The sequence below is a fragment of the Protopterus annectens genome, chromosome 7.part1 (genome assembly GCF_019279795.1).
Source record: "Protopterus annectens isolate FY-2018-M chromosome 7.part1, PAN1.0, whole genome shotgun sequence".
Classification (NCBI taxonomy): domain Eukaryota; kingdom Metazoa; phylum Chordata; order Ceratodontiformes; family Protopteridae; genus Protopterus; species Protopterus annectens.
The window spans coordinates 292373-311777 of NC_056740.1; the positions used below are offsets into that span (position 1 = coordinate 292373).

General features: G+C 36.8%; 1 protein-coding gene across 1 annotated transcript in view; it reads right to left on the reverse strand.

Annotated features, from left to right (window-relative positions):
• LOC122807520 (collagen alpha-1(VII) chain-like) overlaps window positions 1–19405 on the reverse strand; it is a gene marked incomplete at its 3' end in the record, with an annotated part of 926266 nt that overhangs the window by 283901 nt on the left and 622960 nt on the right. Inside the window, exons 14-15 of the mRNA XM_044078445.1 lie at window positions 7896–8045; window positions 2437–2559 (exon numbers count right to left, since the gene is read on the reverse strand). Of these exons, the coding sequence (XP_043934380.1) occupies window positions 2437–2559; window positions 7896–8045 (273 nt within the window). The remainder of the gene's footprint in view (window positions 1–2436; window positions 2560–7895; window positions 8046–19405) is intronic.

The window sequence follows — 19405 nt, forward strand, 5'->3', positions numbered from 1 at the left end:
AGATGATCAGGTGTACTGGATTTATCTGTAGAGCAGCATATGCTTTTTTCCAAAGGAAAGTAACTTGTACTTAAATGTAAATACCCTCCAGAAACATAGCACCCTGTGCAGGTCCCCCAAAACAGCAGCTTCCAGAATGCTTTACAACTGTTTTGGCTCTGCTGCAAGTCTTCTTTTGGTTAGCCTAGTTTTACCATTAATGGGAGTTTTCCCTTTTCCCCATATATATTTATATCTATATCTATATACAGTGTATATATATATATATATATATATATATATATATATATATATATAGAGGTAAAGAAGATGCAGGAGATGAGTCATCCACATAAAAATATTGTGATTTACTCTACTGATGTTGAAGGTTTATACAGGGAATTTCTCTAGGGTGGTATGTTTGCAAGACATCTAACCTTAACTAATATTATACCTTTCTAAGGCTACCATTTCTGTCATTAACTTTAGCCCTAACATACATAGTAGAAGTGATATTCACACTGAAAACTGCCATCAGTACAGCATTATCCAAACTTAATATCACTTCTGATGTCTTCCTATTTGTAAAAATGTGCTCCCTAATACCTATGTGACACATTTTGAGCTACAATGATGTTTGCCCACATTGTTACTTTGTCCTACATCCAACAAGCATGTGATAAATTCACTTCTTAAATCACACTTGGTGCATTTCCAAAAGGACACAGACTTAATTCAGCATGCAGAGTAATGTATACAGTTTTACTTCTCTTTTATTATGTAGCATTAACTACAGCTTGTAATAAATGTTTATCAAGTTCAAACCAGAAAGGACTTTGTAGACTCATGCCTGCAGCTGGATATATAATGAGCTAAAGGCTTCACTTGAAGTTATGTCAAAATAACAGAGGAGAATGAATGACAACATTAGAAATGTAGCTTATGCCTACACCGAGGAAAGAAGGACCTAGTATGGATTTTTGTAGTACAGTTTGGAATGGCACCAAGGACCTTAATTAACTGAGTAACTCTGTGTGTGTGTGTGTGTGTGTGTGTGTGTGTGTGTGTGTGTGTGTGTGTGTGTGTGTGTCTGTGTATGTGTGTGTTTAAACACACCCACACACCCACGTATATATATATATATATATATATATATATATATATATATATATATATATATATATATGGGTTCCGTCAATTTGTTCGAAGTTTCACTACTTCGAACTCCACTTCACCAAGTCCACTTGTTTGAAGTAGTGAAACTTCAAACATTGACTTCGGCAGGCACACTATAGCACGGAATGGGAATATTCCCTTTTCCCTGCTGTAGTGCGATCTCAGAGTTGGTATATTTAAGTAGGGGGGTGGGTGCATGTGTTAGTGTTTTTTTTTGGGGTAGTAGACTTCAGTGAAATTGCACTTTCGTTTAAGTGGACTTTCGCTGAAGTGTAGGTTCTACTGCTTAATTTCGGAGAAGTGTATTTTCGATGTTAAGCAGTAGACCCATATATATATATATATATATATATATATATATATATATATATATATATATATATAAAATACTGAACATGTACTGGGATGTGATCTTACTTCAAGTGCTCATCAATTGTAATAGTTTGAGTAAAAATAAGGTATTACTCAATTATAAATTTACATTTTAAGAACCTTAGCTGAGGCTATACAAAGTGTTGCAAAATCTTGTAACCTGTCTAGTCAGAGCATACTAAATCAGCATGGCAGCCCCACTAACATTGCCATAGAATGCATGCCATTTATGAATAAATATATTTTGACATTATTGTATAATCCCAATCAAACAACATTGGTGCGGCTTGTAACAAATGTCTCTTATTTAAGCAGATGCATCACTTAGTTGCACACGTGACATAAAATTATAACGGATAAACTGCTATAGCTTAATGATTACATTTATCATATTCATACAATGCATTCAGGCCACTGAGGTTTAAGTATTTTAGAACCTAGAGGAATCTTAGAGTAAATAATATCAAACTTTTACATCATATTGAAAGTATGACTATAAGAGACATTTAAATTTGATCTGTAATTTTTTAACTTTGTTCTACCATCACTTACTTCAATAGGTGCAGCTAACATTTTATATATTTATGTGTTTTATTCTTCATTTTTCTTGAATTTCTATAGAAAAGTTCATTCCCCTCTTTCGTGTTTAATTTCTTCAAATGTTTAGGGGTTTTAATACCATAACGGGAATGGATGCCATTCCTAAATTAGGGCATAAAGTTCTTGAGATCAGCATTGATTCATTCTTTATGTTTACCAAGAGTGTTGCTCTTAGCACCCAAAAAGTACACAAAAATGGTTAATTCTGTAGGTCATATGGAACTGTCTGCATTGGTAACATACTTAAGTTGTATCCGTTTATACAAAATGTAGCCATAGTAAAAACATGCCATCATGGATGCTACCTACCCTCAGAGTTTCTGATAACAATGCGATATGATGTTGCTCCTGGGACTCCAGTCCATCCTAGTCGTATTCTGTTACTGGCAACGTCTAACACTTTGAGGTTGGTGATAATACCTACTGGTCCATCTACCAATGGAACAGAAGGCAGAAATTATTATTTTGCAGACACTCTTTTATGGTTAAAATACCAGAGTCCAATCACGGCATACCTGTGTGGCATTCAAAAAATCCAAAAGAAGCAAAAACATGCAGAACTGACATTAAGACAACAATCATTTCATGTGTGTGTGTGTATGTATATGTATGTGTGTGTGTGTGTGTGTGTGTGTGTGTGTGTGTGTGTGTGTGTGTGTGTATGTTTATGTATGTGTGTGTGTGTCTGTGTGCGTGTGTGTCTGTCTCTGTTTCTTATTCTACAATCGGGTTTTTTTTAATACAAATATAGACTAGACTACAAACCATATTCATCACCTTCTTTATTGAAGGAATATGTAACGATCCCAGCATGATTAATTTATTTGTAATTTTTATTTATTTTATTTATTTGACATTTGTTGACCAGGTTAGTCTGACTGGGTGGCAGCCCTTTTTCAGCAAAGGCCCGAAGAGAAAAACTCCAAAAAGTACAAGTAACAAAAGTGATCACATGACAGAGTTATAACTAAAACTACAATAATTACATTATGTATGAGATGTATGTTGAAACAACATGATAGAAAATGGTCATTAAAATGAAAACAAAATATAGTGCAAAGCTTTAACTTTGCAAAACAGAAAATAACAAATATATAAACAGGAGATAAGCCCAGGGCTCACACACCATCCAGTATCTTAGGCTACAAACCATAATGACTGGCTTTATCATATAACTAACTGAAAACTACTTCATTTTTGCCGATATGATGTTTTAGAGTTTTAATTTTATCAATGTAATTAATAGGTCCCCAATAATGTCAAACTTCAGTTTATACAGGCGAACTGGAGTTGTGCATCACAATTTCTTTAGGTGCCTAGATGGCAGTGTACAGCTCCCTAGGGTGCATTTCTGTAGCCACAGCCATTTATGGTGGCATTTATTCACACCGCAATGCAGTGTTATATGATGCATCCACATCCTGTATACAAACACTGTTTCCTTTAGAAATGGTTTCCTTAACCTTCTTCCATGTTTCAATGTATATTTGCTCTTCATGTCTGTCTCACACCATTCAGTTTATACTATCCAATTAACTTTCTGATTTATAGTGCGCACCCCAAATATAATTTTAAAGACTGTACCCTGAGAAAACACTAGTGAAGAATCCAAATAGTGAAGCATTGGAGACAAAGCTTCAAGACTAGTACTCTGGACAAAATACCATGAAAAACTGCCCACCCAAACTGCATCCTTGTCCGGCATTGAAGTCAATTCTTGATAAAAGTGTGCATCGTAGACCATGTAGTCACAGAGCAAATACCTGCAGTGGCAACATTTCTTTAATGAGTACTTTATCTGGGAGAGTGACTTTTGACTATATCAATTAAAGACTGGATAGCCTTCTGTTAACAAAAATAATAATGCAGTGGCAAGCTACTCGAGGTCTGTTTAGCCATAGGAGAACCTTCCCTCTCTGAGATAAAAGGCGGGAGTACATGAATCCTTTTCAAATAGAAACAGAGCTACTGTTGATTGGTGGTAATTTAAGAAAAGAGAATGCATTCTCCAATATTCTTGGAGTAAGGAAAGAAAATAAGAGCAAGAAAAGACTGATTTAGAGAAATCTGTGGGGTATGTATTGGAACAGTACTTAGGATTAATTCTGAGGCAGACTGAAAATAATATGGTACGGCTCGTTGTACTCAAATGTATAACATTGTGAAATGTAATGGCTACCAAAAGAAAATACACTCTAAAACAGAACTTTTTCACCTACCAAAAAAGGCAATTCAGTTCAAGAGGCTTCATTCTTGTAAGGCAGAGGAACAAAGGAGCTTCAAATACATTTGCTGCCTAGATCCTTAAAAGACAAATGAGGATTTTGATCCTGGACCATGCTGTGCCTGAAAATCCATGAAGTCAATCACTGAGGTCTTCACCTCGGTCTAAAGGCAGGAAGGCTACTCTGATGAATGCAATAGCCTAGACTGAATGAAGGAATGATTTGTTTCTAGTGATAGAAACTGGAGGAGGGCTGAAGAATAGGGACTCAGAAAAGGTCTGAGACAACCAGTCATAAACATACAGACAGCAAAATGCTCTACCTGCTACAAAGCCACAAGTAGGCACTTAGAAAAGACCCACACATGGAAAACTAACAAATGGCACCAAACTGTACTGAAACTGGTCACATCAGAAAAAAAATAAAGTAATCTACAGTGTGGTCCCAAATCTTTTGATGTGCTGTCAGGTAGTCATACTGTCTCCTGATACCTTTTGAATACCAGCTAACCATATGAAAGGTTACATACATGATGCCACTGCCAAAACTGCTAAGGTTTAGAATGGCTTGGAAGCCTCCCAGCATCTTGGAAATATGTCAGCAGTGAGAACGGAATCTTCCAACCCTGTTATTCTTAAAGTACTCTGCCTCTTGGTCTAAAATAGCTTGAAGACGAAGCCCTAACTGGAGGACCTAACTGGCCAAGGGTGGAGGTGTCATCTCTGTCTGTCTCATCCTAGAGAATGTAGGTGATCCAGCCTACCACAAATGCAGCACCTACATGACAGAGAAGTAAATGGCATGCAGCATATAAACTAATAATAGGGATTTGGCACTTTAGCCTTCATAAAGCATATGCAGGAACATGAACATCCGTAGGGGAAGGTACTGAATGTCTTCATATCTAGTGGTTGGCAGGCAATGAGTTATAAAAAAAAAGATCAGAAAAAAATGAAGCGGCCCAAAAAGAATGATAAGTCAAGGAGTACAGAACAGCCCAAGACACAGTCATTCCAAATAATACTTATGATTAACACATTTTCAGCAATGGCTCTTCAAGTTGAACTCAGCCTAGTGAACTTTCCTCCTTCCTGAGTTCTTGAATGAATGTATTTGACTGTCTACAGAATGACATTATAAAGAACTAATTGGGGATTTGGCAAGAGGAGTCACATGATGAAAAGGGGCAAATACAAGAGCAGCTGTAAGGAGGAGGAAATTAAAACATTTGCTCTCTGTAAAAACATGGCTTTTCTCTACCCCTGGAAGTCAACTTGGAATCCCCCAAAATAGGATTCCCAAAGACAATTTCATCCCTGAAATAGGCACCCAGACTTTCTGTATCAATTAATTTTGAAAGCAGGCATTCTGTCCCTACTGTAGAGAGCATCAGGCAGTAGCCTTTGTTACTGTCTTCTCAACATTAAAACAATGGTGAGCCACATAAGCTCATCAAAGAAGCTGAATGCAGCACTTTCTCTGCAACAGTCCACTCAGAGGATTCAGGCAAAAAAATTATCTCCTTAAGGACTAGTTCATTAAAATAGACTGAATGCAGGCTGCAGGTAAAAGGTACTCAAGGTTCTTAAAGTCAGTGTATGGAAAGCTGACTGACTTAAGTCTAATAAAGACCTTAGATTATTTGCCAAGCAAAATGGAAGACAGCCTGTGTCTTGTGGGACTAAAAGACCCAAGACTCAATGCTTTCAGATATAACAGGATCCCCATGGATAAATTCAAGTAAAGGAGTCACCGGTGTTTCACTCCTAGCTTGCCCCAAGTAAGTGCTGAGGCACATGCAAGGAGACAGGCAACAGAGGAAAGATCAACACAGGACAGACTACATCATCTTAAAATTCTTCTCAAAAGGTGGTGGCAAGGGGACATCAACCTAGGGTTAAGGAAAAAGAATGACTTTTTATCAGTAACATTCTGAGACAACAACTATAAGATCTTGTTATAAAACTATTTGTATTAGTCTTGTTATATATATGGTCCTGAAGGAACAATGGAGCATGTGGGTGGGTGAGGTGGGGAGGGTATGCCTTGTGTTCTTTGGTGGATTTAACTTAACATATACCCAGAATGCACTTGTTACAGTGTGCTGCCTGTGACAGGTTACCCTTTTATATCTTCTCATGCTTCCAGTACCAAGTACTGAATAAGTTTTCAAAATTCGGCAAATAAACAGGTAAGACTGAAAACCTGAACACTGGCAAAGGAGGGATTACCTGCATCAGTGAAAGACTCATCTCTTAGATGGAGACGGAAGAGACGGGATTTTAAATTTATAGTACCAAAGTAAGTCTGCACTAAATGCCAAGGATCTGTGGCCCAATCCCTCAGTTAGGAGTTGAACCCCCAAGGGTACCTGCAAATAAAGGAAGTCTGCAATATATATTCAGGTCTTTATTCCCAAAAGCTCATGCTCCTCTGTTTGACTGCCCATCCACCCAACGACACAAGATTGGACAATAACCTCCACTTGAAACATAATAATCCAGTAAAACAGCGGAGGCTATAATACTAATAGTAAATGTTGAGGAGAAGGAAGGTTCAGGGAGCGTAATTCAAACAATGAATCACTTTATGTTTAGCCTGAAGCCTTTCTGGATCTAACTTTATGCACCAAGAATAGCAAATGTTCCAGTCTGTCTGCTTGACTGATTTCAACATTTCCAAGCCATGACCTAAGATGCAGGTCCTCCTGATCTTCACCTGCATTGGGTCAAAACACTGACAATAGCAGTAACTTATGAAGCTGTACTAAAAGAGTCAGTAAATGTTATGTTCTTGATTCGTGCTGCTTCTATGGAAACAAATTCAGCATATCTCCACTGTGGAACCTTAGGAGATATCAGCTGTGTGAGTAGGCGGAATGAACTGGAAACCATTATGACTCCGATGATATTGATACTAAATGGAACATGGGCAAACTTAAGTAGGAATCACAAGAACTTAAGATCCTGTCCGTATTTTCACTTGCTGTTTTATCTACATATAGCTACAGCTTGTGATTACAGACATATGTACATCTAGAGGTAAAAACATGCCCTACAGCCTTGGCAAGCTTTCATACCTCCGATGATGTCCAAAAATATCTATTAGATGGAAGTCAGGTGAGTAAGCAGCATGGTGTCCCTTACAATGTACAAAGTAGACAATGATATTGTCTCTCCAGTTCCTATTGGCATGTGATGGCCTGACTGCCGGTGACATGTAATGAGATGTACTCTTTAGCATCAATATATTACTTCTTAAACAAATGACAGACTTCATTCATTTATGGAATAAATGTCTAAAATTTGATGCAGACTGGCAGTTTTATGTGCTTTCACACACACACACACACACACACACACACACACACACACACACACACACACACACACACACACACATACACACATACACACATACACATACACATACACATACACATACACACACACACACACACACACACACACACACACACACACACACACACACACACACACACACACACACACACCCTTCTCTAATTTGAATACACATTTTTACCTGTTAGAATAGTGGATGCAGGTGTTGCTACCTCTCTACCTTCATACAGCGTGTACAGTGTGATGAAGTACTCTGTCCCTGCATCCAGGGCAGTAATCTCATAGCTGTTGGTGCTGGTAGGAAAGGAGACTGTCTGTGGTCTTTCATCACCTAAGGAAATACATACAATGTAACATTTAAGCACAGCACTGGCATATAAATATGTACATATACATATGTAAGTACACTATGTCCCTTCAGGTCATAATATATTATTTTTAAACAATGCATGCACTGGCTATCACTCAGTATCACCAAAAGCAGTCAAAGGTAGGCTTACAGGTCATTCTGGCTGAGAAGTGTAAAAAAGGATCAGATTGCTTCAACATTAGCAAATAATTACAGAAAAAAAGTTTACAGATGATGGAATTAAGTTTCTTTAACTTAATTATTACCCTAATTCAAAGAAATCAGCATTCCGGTAAACAGCCTGCTATTCAGATTGGACCTGGGAAGAATTTGGGAGCTCCAAAGAAAATGGTGAATGAATCTGCTGATAGTAACATGCAGCTGGCTCCACCAAGGATGAGTACCAATATTTTAAACATGGGGAACAACAACTCATGCAATTCTCCCCCCTCCCTCTACCCATTCAGCAACAAGGAAGAGGTGCGCGATCTTCGAGCAGGAGGAGAATGAAAAGGAAGATCAGCATCGAAATAGAGAACAACAGGACACTAAAAAAGATGTGGTGGAAGAGGAGCAGTCCCTAGGATGGAATATTTCCTCTGGTGTACTGTATATGGAAGAAAATATTCTTTTACAAAAAGGGCTCACCTTTGTACTAGCCCAGAGAACTGAGGTAAATGACACTATTATGCACCTTAAAATGTTTTTGTGCAATGTCATGTTGAAATTACAGTTTAAGGACAGAAATATGGCTAGTGATGATGTGAGGATGTTTCGTAAACCAAGTACTTGTGTACCTAATAATAACTCAACCCTTGTATATGAGAAATTATGTGAGAATGAAATTTTAAATTTGTTTGAAAAGGGGGTGTTTAAGGGCTATTTTGTTAATTTAACTGTTGATGAACAACAAGCCCTATGTGCCCTACAAAATGATAGTTCTATTGTAGTGAGACCTGAAGACAAAGGTGGCCTTATTGTGATTATGGACTACGATTTTTATGTGTCTAGTATGAAGCAGATGTTAAATGACCTTGATACATATAGGAAGCTAGACATGAAGGAAGAAGATATTCTGATTCGGAGAGTGAACAATTCCCTCTATGAATACTTAATAGGAAGAAATATTAATCTAGACCTATATAATTTTTTATTAGTTGATGAACCTAGAATTCCCATCATACAGGGTCTACCTAAGATCCATAAGGACCCATTGCAACCACCTTTCAGACCCAATGTAGCAGGTAGGGGGTGGTGCACAGGACCAATGTCTGTCTTTGTGGAGAAACATCTTAGACCATTGGTCGACAGAAATGAGATAGTCCTGAAAGGCACGTGACACTTCCTGAATGACTTATTTAAGCATACTTATGGAGCACCATATGATCTGGATCTCATATTAGTTACATTTGATGTACAGTCCCTATTTACTGTTATACCTAACCATGAAGGGATTGACATACTGCAGTATTTTTTAAATAACAATGGTGATTATGATGTGAATTTAATAGACCTCCTATGTCTTTTCATGGAATTGATACTGGAAAACAATGTCATTATGTTTGGGAATGATGTCTTTTTACAAAAGGATGGTGTGGCTATGGGCACATCCAGTGCCAATAACTATGCCAACATAGTCATGATTGTATGGGAAGAGAGGTTTATACTTGAATCAACTTTTTCAGAACACATTTACCTTTATTGCAGGTTTGTTGATGACCTGTTTATGTTTTGGAAGGGTACTGATGAACACCTGATGTTATTTTATGATTATTTGAATACTACCACAGAGTTTTTGAAATTTAGTATTAATAGGTTGGCTTTGAAGATAGAATTTTTGGATGTCTCCATAATTAAGAATCCATGAAATATATTTGATGCACAGGTGTACAGGAAAGATTGTTGCGCAAACATATATTTACACCGCCAGAGTATGCATCCAACACATGTATTCAGGAATGTGATTAAAGGTCAGGGCATGAAGGCATCGAGGTTAAATGCAAGTGAAGCAGGCTTTTATAAAGAGTTAGACTCTCTGAAGGGTAAATTAGGAGATAGAGAATATAAAGAGAATGAGGTTAATAAGATCTTAGATACTATATCAGAATTGAGATCTACCCAGGGTAAACCATATTTCTCTGAGAATGTTCATAGGACTTGTGATCCATGTGTGAAAAGGTTGAGCCGACAATCTCTTACTAGACTACCTGTTGTTTATTCTCGTAATGTCAAACAAATTACCAAAATATTAGAGACACATTGGCAAGTTTTGATGGTGGACACTAGTATTAGATGTATAGTAGGTGAGCAACCCCATTTCTTATATAAATACAAGAAATCACTGAAAATGATGTTTTGTTATCCCAGGATAAATGGATGCACAAGTGACACTGAAGTAATATATGGTACATCTTCATGCACTAGATGCAGGTACTGTGAATATATACATTCCAGCAATAGCTTCATACACCCATCTACGGGCAAGTAATGAAGCTTTAAGGTAAAAGCTGACTGTAACCATGCTACACAGTTTATTTAGCATATTGTGTTGCATGCCTGTAGTTTTACGTAAACAAAACTGACAGGAGACTGCTAGACCATGCTAGAGAACATCTGTATAACATTAGCACACATTCTGATACCAATGCACTAGCTAAACATGTAAGTGCCAATGATAATTCTCATATGTTTAGATTTTTGGTAATAGAACTGTTAGACGGAGCGAATGGCGGGGGGGGGGGGTGACATCAGGAATTTGACAGGGACTTCTGAGATGAGATGGATCATTAGATTAGGAGCATTTAGGGGATGGGGATTAAATGATCGATCGAGTATCTATTAAACCCACCCTTAAGACCAGGGGCTTTTTAAGTACATTAGCACATTTATACACACACACATTTTATTATTTTTATGCTTTTTATGTTATTTACTTTTTTATAGTATTTCCATCATATGTCTCTATATGATTAGTGATGGAGAATATCTTCTTGATGGAAATAGGTTTTATACCTTGTACCTTTTATACAATGTTTGCATAGTTAATTGTATGAGTGTTTTCATTGGTTAACTAATGTTTTTAAACTCCCTCTCTTGATGTTCTTGCTGTCTGAAGAAACAGTATTTATCTGACTGCAAAAGTGCTCACATTTTAATAAATGGTTCTTGAATTCATCTTTGAACTGTGTGTTTCAGCTGGATTTATTGCCATCATTTGGTCCACCACGTCTTATTTGTTTGGATTTTGTTTATCTTCATTTAATGGACCTGTTTTCCATTCTGTTTTCATTGGTGTTAATTCAAAGAAATATTTGTGTCTATACTTAGTCAATGAAAAAGGTAAAATAAACAAACCCCAGGATCCAATAATGCCTACACTAAGTGCACACTGTTCTGAGTAAACAGACAAACAGACATAACTCACACCTTCTTCCTCCTAATTTTAGTTTTCCTACAGATATTCTTGCAGCTTTAAATACTGGCAGGGATTTATAAAGGTTACCACAAAGTGTAGACTATATTTACACTTACTGTAATCTTTCTGAGTGACTAGAAAACACAAAACATGTGATAAGAATTTTATTGAATAGATATTGTGTACACTTAGTGTAGGCTTTATTAAACCTGGCCAAAAAATTTTTTAAAACTCTTTGTATAAACAAATAATTTTATTTATTTATTTACTGTGAGTTTATTTACTGGGATTGTACACAGATCTCAACAGACAATTTGCAGGTACTGCCTGGGTGAAATAATTCACAAAGAAGAAAAAAAGTGGAACAGGGAGGCAGTAAGTCATACAAATCAAAAACACAACAGACAGTAACAATATATAACAAAAACTGCACACTAGCAATTAAGAGATGTAGCAACAGTTACAAAATAAATGCACATTTTACATCCTTATATTGCAGGTTTATACTGTGCTGGAAATTTTAAAACTGTCTCATTTTTCTGGCATTGTGTCTTACTTCATTAGTACTTTTGCATATTTCCACACAATGCAAAACATTAGTTCTTTGGATTCCAAACAACAGATTATCTTTGATGGTATAACAAATGACAGACACCATTTTTTGCCATCTAAATTTGTATGCATGGGTTGGGCATGCATGCACTTGTGTGTCTGTGATACACTGTGTAATGTATAATGCATAACACTTACGGCTTTTCTCTCTCTTGTTAGTATTGGCACTTTATGTAGTTACACAAGATGATGCATACATAACCACACAGGCCAGACTTGCTAATAATGTATGAGATATACATCCATAAGCTACCTGTAGTAGTTATCATATCAAACTAGGCAAAACGTTGAGCAGAGCAGAAAATGCAAGCCTCAGTACAATAATTTAGCAAAAATCCATGACTGGGTGTGGGTAAGACAGGATTTACCTAGGGCTGCTGTAGTTTGATCATGAGAGTAAAGCAAAAAAGAAAATAAAAAACACTTTGCCTTTTTTGGGGGGGATGCAGTTTGGAGAATCCGATCCTTGGTGAGTTATACTTCATCTACTTATGGAGGAAGTGTTAAAGTCATCCATGAAAACTGTCTTTACGGCAGTTTACTATTAAAATGTGGAATGACACTTATGCGAAATTGGAATGGACGAATGTGTCTAAATTTCCGTAATGTCATTCTGCAAACATCCAAATGCACAGCAGTAAATGGTAGTTTACATTCACTAATGTGCATTTGATGTTCTGATAACAGATGACACTACAGTGGGGATCAGGAAATTTACCCTTTTACTCACTGTAGTGCAATCTTGGAGTTATATAATTTGCAGGGGGTGTGGGAGTGCATGAGAGCTTGTTCCCCTGCAAAACTGTAAATATTTGTGCTGAGTACGAAAACCACATCAGCTCTTCAAACTACTCGTTCGAGTATATTGATATTAATGATCTAAAACCTGTCAGAAAGTAAGCGTTCAACAATTACAACACTTTGACATATTGAATTCAACATTTATTTTCGATACTTTGAAAATTATTTTGACTTTCCAGATTTTACTAGTAAACCTTGTACAGCATATTGCTAAAGTTTCTGAATTTCAAAGCTATTTACATAATTTTCAGAACAAGGTTATCTACAGCAGATCCTGTAAATAATGTGTCAGAACAAAAAAGTCATTCCACAGACCTCAGTGCTTAGGGTTACAAGTTGTTCTTCTTTAAACATGACAGTCCCTATCTGGGCTGTTGTATCATGTGAAAAAACATGAAACATGTCAAATGTCCTGAGATTTTGGGACAAAAATATCTTGTTTCCTTTAATAGTTGCATAAAACAATTATACCGTACCTAAAACACCTAAACATCACACAAAGCAACATAATCAACAAAAATTCTATAAGAATATGCTTTTATTTAACCAAAAAAGTGACACCAAATTCTTTGCACTGATTTTGAGTATGGTTCGTCCTGGAAAAATTTGTCATTTTGTGATTTTATAATGTGGAACAGTCTCCCCTTCCACATAAAACAAAGTTCATCACTATCCATATTCAAGCACAACTTAGAACTATGGACAGGAAACAGAAAACTGACCCCGAGTCTACCCCCTGTCCTACTAATGGATAGAGGTAGCTCTGAAATGTGCTATTTCATGCATGGATCCCCTCAAATTATCTATAATATGATTTCACTGATCATCATTAGGGATAATATATAATTATCGACCATGGGATGGGTTAAGCCAGTCTATAACTAAATGGGATAGGTTACTACCAGCACAAGAAGGGAAACTGGCTAAACTTAAAAGGGCAGCTAGCCTAGCACTTACCTATGAACTTATGAAGCCTCTTTCTTTAAATGAATCCAATTTTGGGCATTTGAAAAAGTGGTAATCTTACCAATGCTCAATGTTTTTTCCAAGCGATGCATCAAAGTTAAAGTAAAATCCTATCAACATGGACAGAACTTTAAAATCCCACTCATAAACTCTGTTTCCATACTCTGCTGTTGCAAAACCAATACCCAGAGCCTCTACTTCCATACTCTGTGGTTGCAAAACTAATAGTCAGAAGAAGTTCAACTTTGCTGCTCTGTGGTTGCAAAACTGATATGCAGAAACTCTATTTACCTGCTCTGCAGTTGCAGAACTTAGTTAAAAGCTCTGCTTCCATGATCTGTATCCATGATCTGTGGTATTGAAAATATGACTTTGTACATGTACGTCAGAGTTTTGGTCCTCTGAAACATCAAGTGACAGAGGTGTTCCCCATTATATCTGGTGTTACAACCCACATTAGCCTGTGGGGTTCCCTTTCTGCAGGGTTTCTTTCAGTAACCTCACCTTATATGCATGGAGTGCAGGTAAGGGTCGACTGCTAGTCTGGTAGCACATTCAACACACTGGATATATTTCTCATGCCCTAATGGTCTCTACCCTCACTAGGCTATCATTCAAACAGCATCAGCCAGGACTAAGATTTTTGCTTGCACCATGTCTGTGTATTTCCAAAATTCCCATTTTATATAAATTGTTCTGCCTTACTCAAGGATAATCCCCCTTGTAGCCAGATGATCCACACACCCTCCCTCCTGCCCCAGCCATTCAGGCCCCTGTCCTCGACCCTCCTTCAAAATATTTTATTTAGAAAAATCTTCTTTTAAACTGTAGTGAACAGTTGCTAAAGTTTATACCCTGCCTGCAATGAGCTCTACAGCACTCATGTTTTAGTTTAAAAACATTCTTCTTTATAAACTGTAACAAAGTGCTTACTACAAATGTAGCAAACAGTTGTTATAGATTACACCCTTCCTGTATGGAGCACTACAGTTCAGATAATACATGGCGTGCAAAAATGCTCAGGTTTGAACCCAAGTGCAATTCCAGCTTTTAAAAGCCAGTATTGTATTAAAGAGATATTGGGATCTACTGATCATGCCCCCGCCACTATTTCGCAACTGGGGCAGTTGCGGCTCTCACCCTACCCAAGCTATGCTACAGTATTTTATTTTCCAAGCAGTTTTCAAAGAATTCTTTTCTCAGTAGATAGCAAATGCTGCAGGTGTAATGGGGAAGAAAGAGGTGACTGGGAACATATGTTTTGAAAGTTTAATGAATTGGCAGATTAAATTTCCTACAGAGTACTCTGTCAGAAATATTGGGTGAACAAATGGAAATGGATGTAGTTAAGAAAATTATTCCTTTCAGCTGGGATACAGGATCTGAAATGGTTAGACATAGCATGGACTTATTAAATTTAATTATGTTGGCTGCCTTAAAAAGTAATTATTACAAAATAGAAATCAAAGTCTAACCCAGCTGTATTTTGAAGTACTGAACATCATAAAAGAGATAAAAAGAACTGGAAGAGGAATATTTCAATAAGAAAATGAGAAAATTACATAGTAATAAATGGAAATTGTGGGAAAAAAGCATGCAGAATAACATTTAGGAGGAGTAAGGTTTAAGGGAAAGCAGTGAGGTATAATATATGTAAATGGAAAAAATGTTAATATGGTTTGTTTTCTGTTAATGTATGTTTACCTATGCTTGAAATGACAATTTAATAGAAGTGTTTAAAAATAAGGATAATCTCTCCTCCACTAAACAATCTCACAAAAACTTAAACTCAGCCAGGTCAGTTTAGTTTCTAGCCTGTCCCAACAGCAACAATAAAAAATATCTGTGCATTCTAAAATCAACCACCTTAGCAGCAGACAATTTACCTGTCAAGTATCTGAAAATAGCAGCAGACACCATCATCTACCCTGTCTACTTCCTTATAAGTCATTCTGTCTCAGAAAACTATGTCCCAGCCTTCTGAAAAAAAAAGTATTTTATTATATCTTTACACAAAGGGGCACATCCACAGAATTCGCCAGCTATAGACCTGTAGCAATCTTTAACACCCCTATCAAAAATCCTGGAAAAATGTATCCATCCACAACTCTTAAAGCTCCTCATCAGTAATAACCTCCTCTTCCAGCCAACATGGTTTTCATCCCATACATAGCACCGCAGTGTCCCTTCTCATTTTCACCAAAATCATAAATGACATAAGACATTCTGGCCACTTAGTATAATCTATCTTCATTGACTTATCATGTAATTTGGCACTGTCCCTCACCAAAATCTACTCACATGACTATCATCAGGTTGGGCACGTGGGCCTTATGGATAAGGCATCTGACTTCAGATCAGAAGATTGTATTTTTTAGCCCTGCCAAGGTCATCTAAAAGTAAGACAACAATTTTAGAAATGTCACTTGGCATAATGGTTAAAGTGTTTATCTGATAAACACAAAGTACATGGTTTAATTTTCACCTTTGGGGTAGGCTTAAAATGGTCCACAAGAGCAGCTAGCCTAATACTTATTTATAAATCTCTTCTATTTGTCCTTGTCATAGTTCCACAGCTATCTCACAAACAGACAGCAGGATGTAAAATGGCTCCGAGACCTTTTACCCTTTATACCCATTTTAATTGGAGTTCCACAAGGTTCAAAATTTGCAGGAGGTAAAATGACTTCAAGATCATTCACTCTTACCTGTGTTCCTCTTAACTAGCTCAGATTATTTCCTTTTCTCTTCTTTGTCTTTCCTTTGTCACATCTTCCTTCTAAAGCCCTCTCTAAAATGACCACCTAGGCATCTCTATCTAACAGTAAATATCACTTTCTTCTCTCTTTATTTTGCAGTTACCCTAATTGAAGAATTAGCATTCTCACATCTCCCACCTAGAAAAGTAATGGCTGTAATCACCATCTAGGGATGAAAGTGACTCAAGAGAAGTACTATAAAAATACTGAATGCTCAACATTTGTCTCCTTTTGACAACATTTTTTACTTAGAGCAATTAATTTTCTTACATAAAGCCTAACCTGTGGTTGTGACATGCACAATAATCTTGCTTGCCTATTTCCATACCCCCCTTACAAATTTGTTATTGGAAAACTTCTAACCATAATTTATTCCTGACTAATTTGCTCCAGCAATAATGCAAAATAGTAACTAGTTCCATGTGTATGGGACTTAAGGACACAACCCCATTCTTTTTTTATAATAACAAACAAAATGCAGCTCCAGGCAAAAAACGTGTCCGTTACCGAAAGAAAAAATGTAGAAAGCATGCTCCACACTGAGCTAGATATATAACATTAACACTCCTACAATCTGTGTTGGTCATAAAGACAAACTCCTTGTCTATGTGAGGTGATTTAAAGGAGCATGTAGTATCAATATAGCTACACTGGTTACAACTGCCGCAGGGAACAGTATTATGAGTCATTGCATTCTGTTCAGTAACCGATTTGTGGCAAAGAAGCCTTTTCAAATTCTTCCTGTTCTTATACTGAAATCTGGGTTTGGCACCAACTATTTTCACAATCTCATCTTCTGCCTCTAAAACATTCCATCTTCCTTGAATAATGCTCCTAATATTCTTGATATCAGAAGTGTAATAAATGGGTATGCTGAGTCCCATGGGACTAATATTATCAGTGTTCCCTCTATATGTTCTGCTTTCTACATTGGAAAGACGAACAGGGAGTTTAGAATTCGGATAAGGGAACACATTAATCATATCAGGAATAGGCAGGAACACAACGCATTAGCCAGACATTGTGTAGCAGCAGGATCTTTACACACTTTTACTTTTTGTGTATTGCAACATATAAAAAACAATTTTAGGGGAGGTGATTTGGAGAATTTTACTTTAGAGGCTGAACTTAGGTGGATTCTACGCTTGAGGGCAGACACCCCACCTGGCCTCAATGATAAAATTAGTTTGCAGACAATTTTAAAGAAACGTAGATTGAGAAAAAGTGTAATTAAAAGGAAATGATTAGTGTTTTATGGTTCATATAGAGCTGATTTGTTTTTATCTATGTTTATAGGATAACATTTTATAATGTTAATATGAAGATTATTTTATTGCACTGTTTATGTGTTTTTAAAAATGCTTTTGTTGTAATGAGAATGTTCAACACTAGGGGGTTCAATTAGATATAATAAATGTATATAAAGGGCTGTAGAATGAGGTATGTATACAGTCTGATGAAGCCACAAGATGGTGAAAGCGCTAACTATACCTTAATAAAGAACGTTCGTTTTTTTATAGTTTTGAGTTTTAGCTTTATTCCACTTTGACTTGGAAGTTTACGCAGTCCGTCTACCGTGCATGTGTTTGTGGAACTATCAGTTACTTTTTTTATAATAATTTATAAGGTCTCCTTCTCCAATTAAACATCTTCACAAAACTACCCTAGACTACCTCCTAAAACTTAAGTTGCACCAACTCATAACAGCTCTGGATACCTGGACTTGCTGATAATTTTTCTTCTGAGTGATCTGCCTCCCGTGGCTCTGCCAGCCCTCTCTACACTTGGCCTCAGTCCACTCCTCTACCCTACCCCCATTCCCACCCATCCCTAATCAATTACATTTATAGTTACTATAACTCCTCCTCTTCAACACCAACCAATTAGCCCTCAACTATTTAATCTCAGCCAATAACTCCTCCACCATTTCACTCCAACTATCTATACCTATTACTTTTTCATAATTCTCCCCTCTCTTTCACTCTGTCCACCTTAAAACTACTTCTACTACCTCTAGAACACAATTACTATGCTTCCCCCTCACACTATAACATTTTCATAATATTACTAATGACTTCCCTAGGCATATTAATACAATCTACCTCCCTCCGGTGCATTCAAACTCCTGTACCTGTGAAGACATCTACCGAGGCCTTACCACTAAATATCCACACAGACAGTTTCCCTAACATTATAACCATCCTAACTGAGCATAACAGTATTCATTTCACTAAAATTCAATTCCTTCCCACTACTAACAAAATAAAACATATACCCTACATAGTCTCCACACTTGCCAACAAAGCTAGCCTTGCATTCTACCTCATAAACCACCTCTTTAAACTTTCTTAATGTGGTGATATTCACCCTAATCCTGTGCCTACACTGTCACCTAACTCTCATCAACCAAACTCCACTACAGATTTGTTACTAATAACACTAAATATATGAAGCATCTGCAATAAAATTACTGAATTTCACTCATGGCTTGCGCATTATTCCCCCTGATATAGTAGCAGTCACTGAAACCTGGTTAAAACCACACATTCTAGATACTGAAATAATTCTTCCAGGGTATAATATTTTAAGAAATGACAGAACCATTAAAAAAGAAGGCAGTGTTGCACTAATCTTCAAGACTTCTTGTTTAGCCACTTTTTCATTAAAAACCTGATCTTGTAACAAACGCAACATACTCTTAACATAATCACATTAGTTAACAATCACTATGGCTCCCCCCTTGTCAGCCTTCATAATTCTAACATTGTTGTCATTTTTAAGTGCTTGGA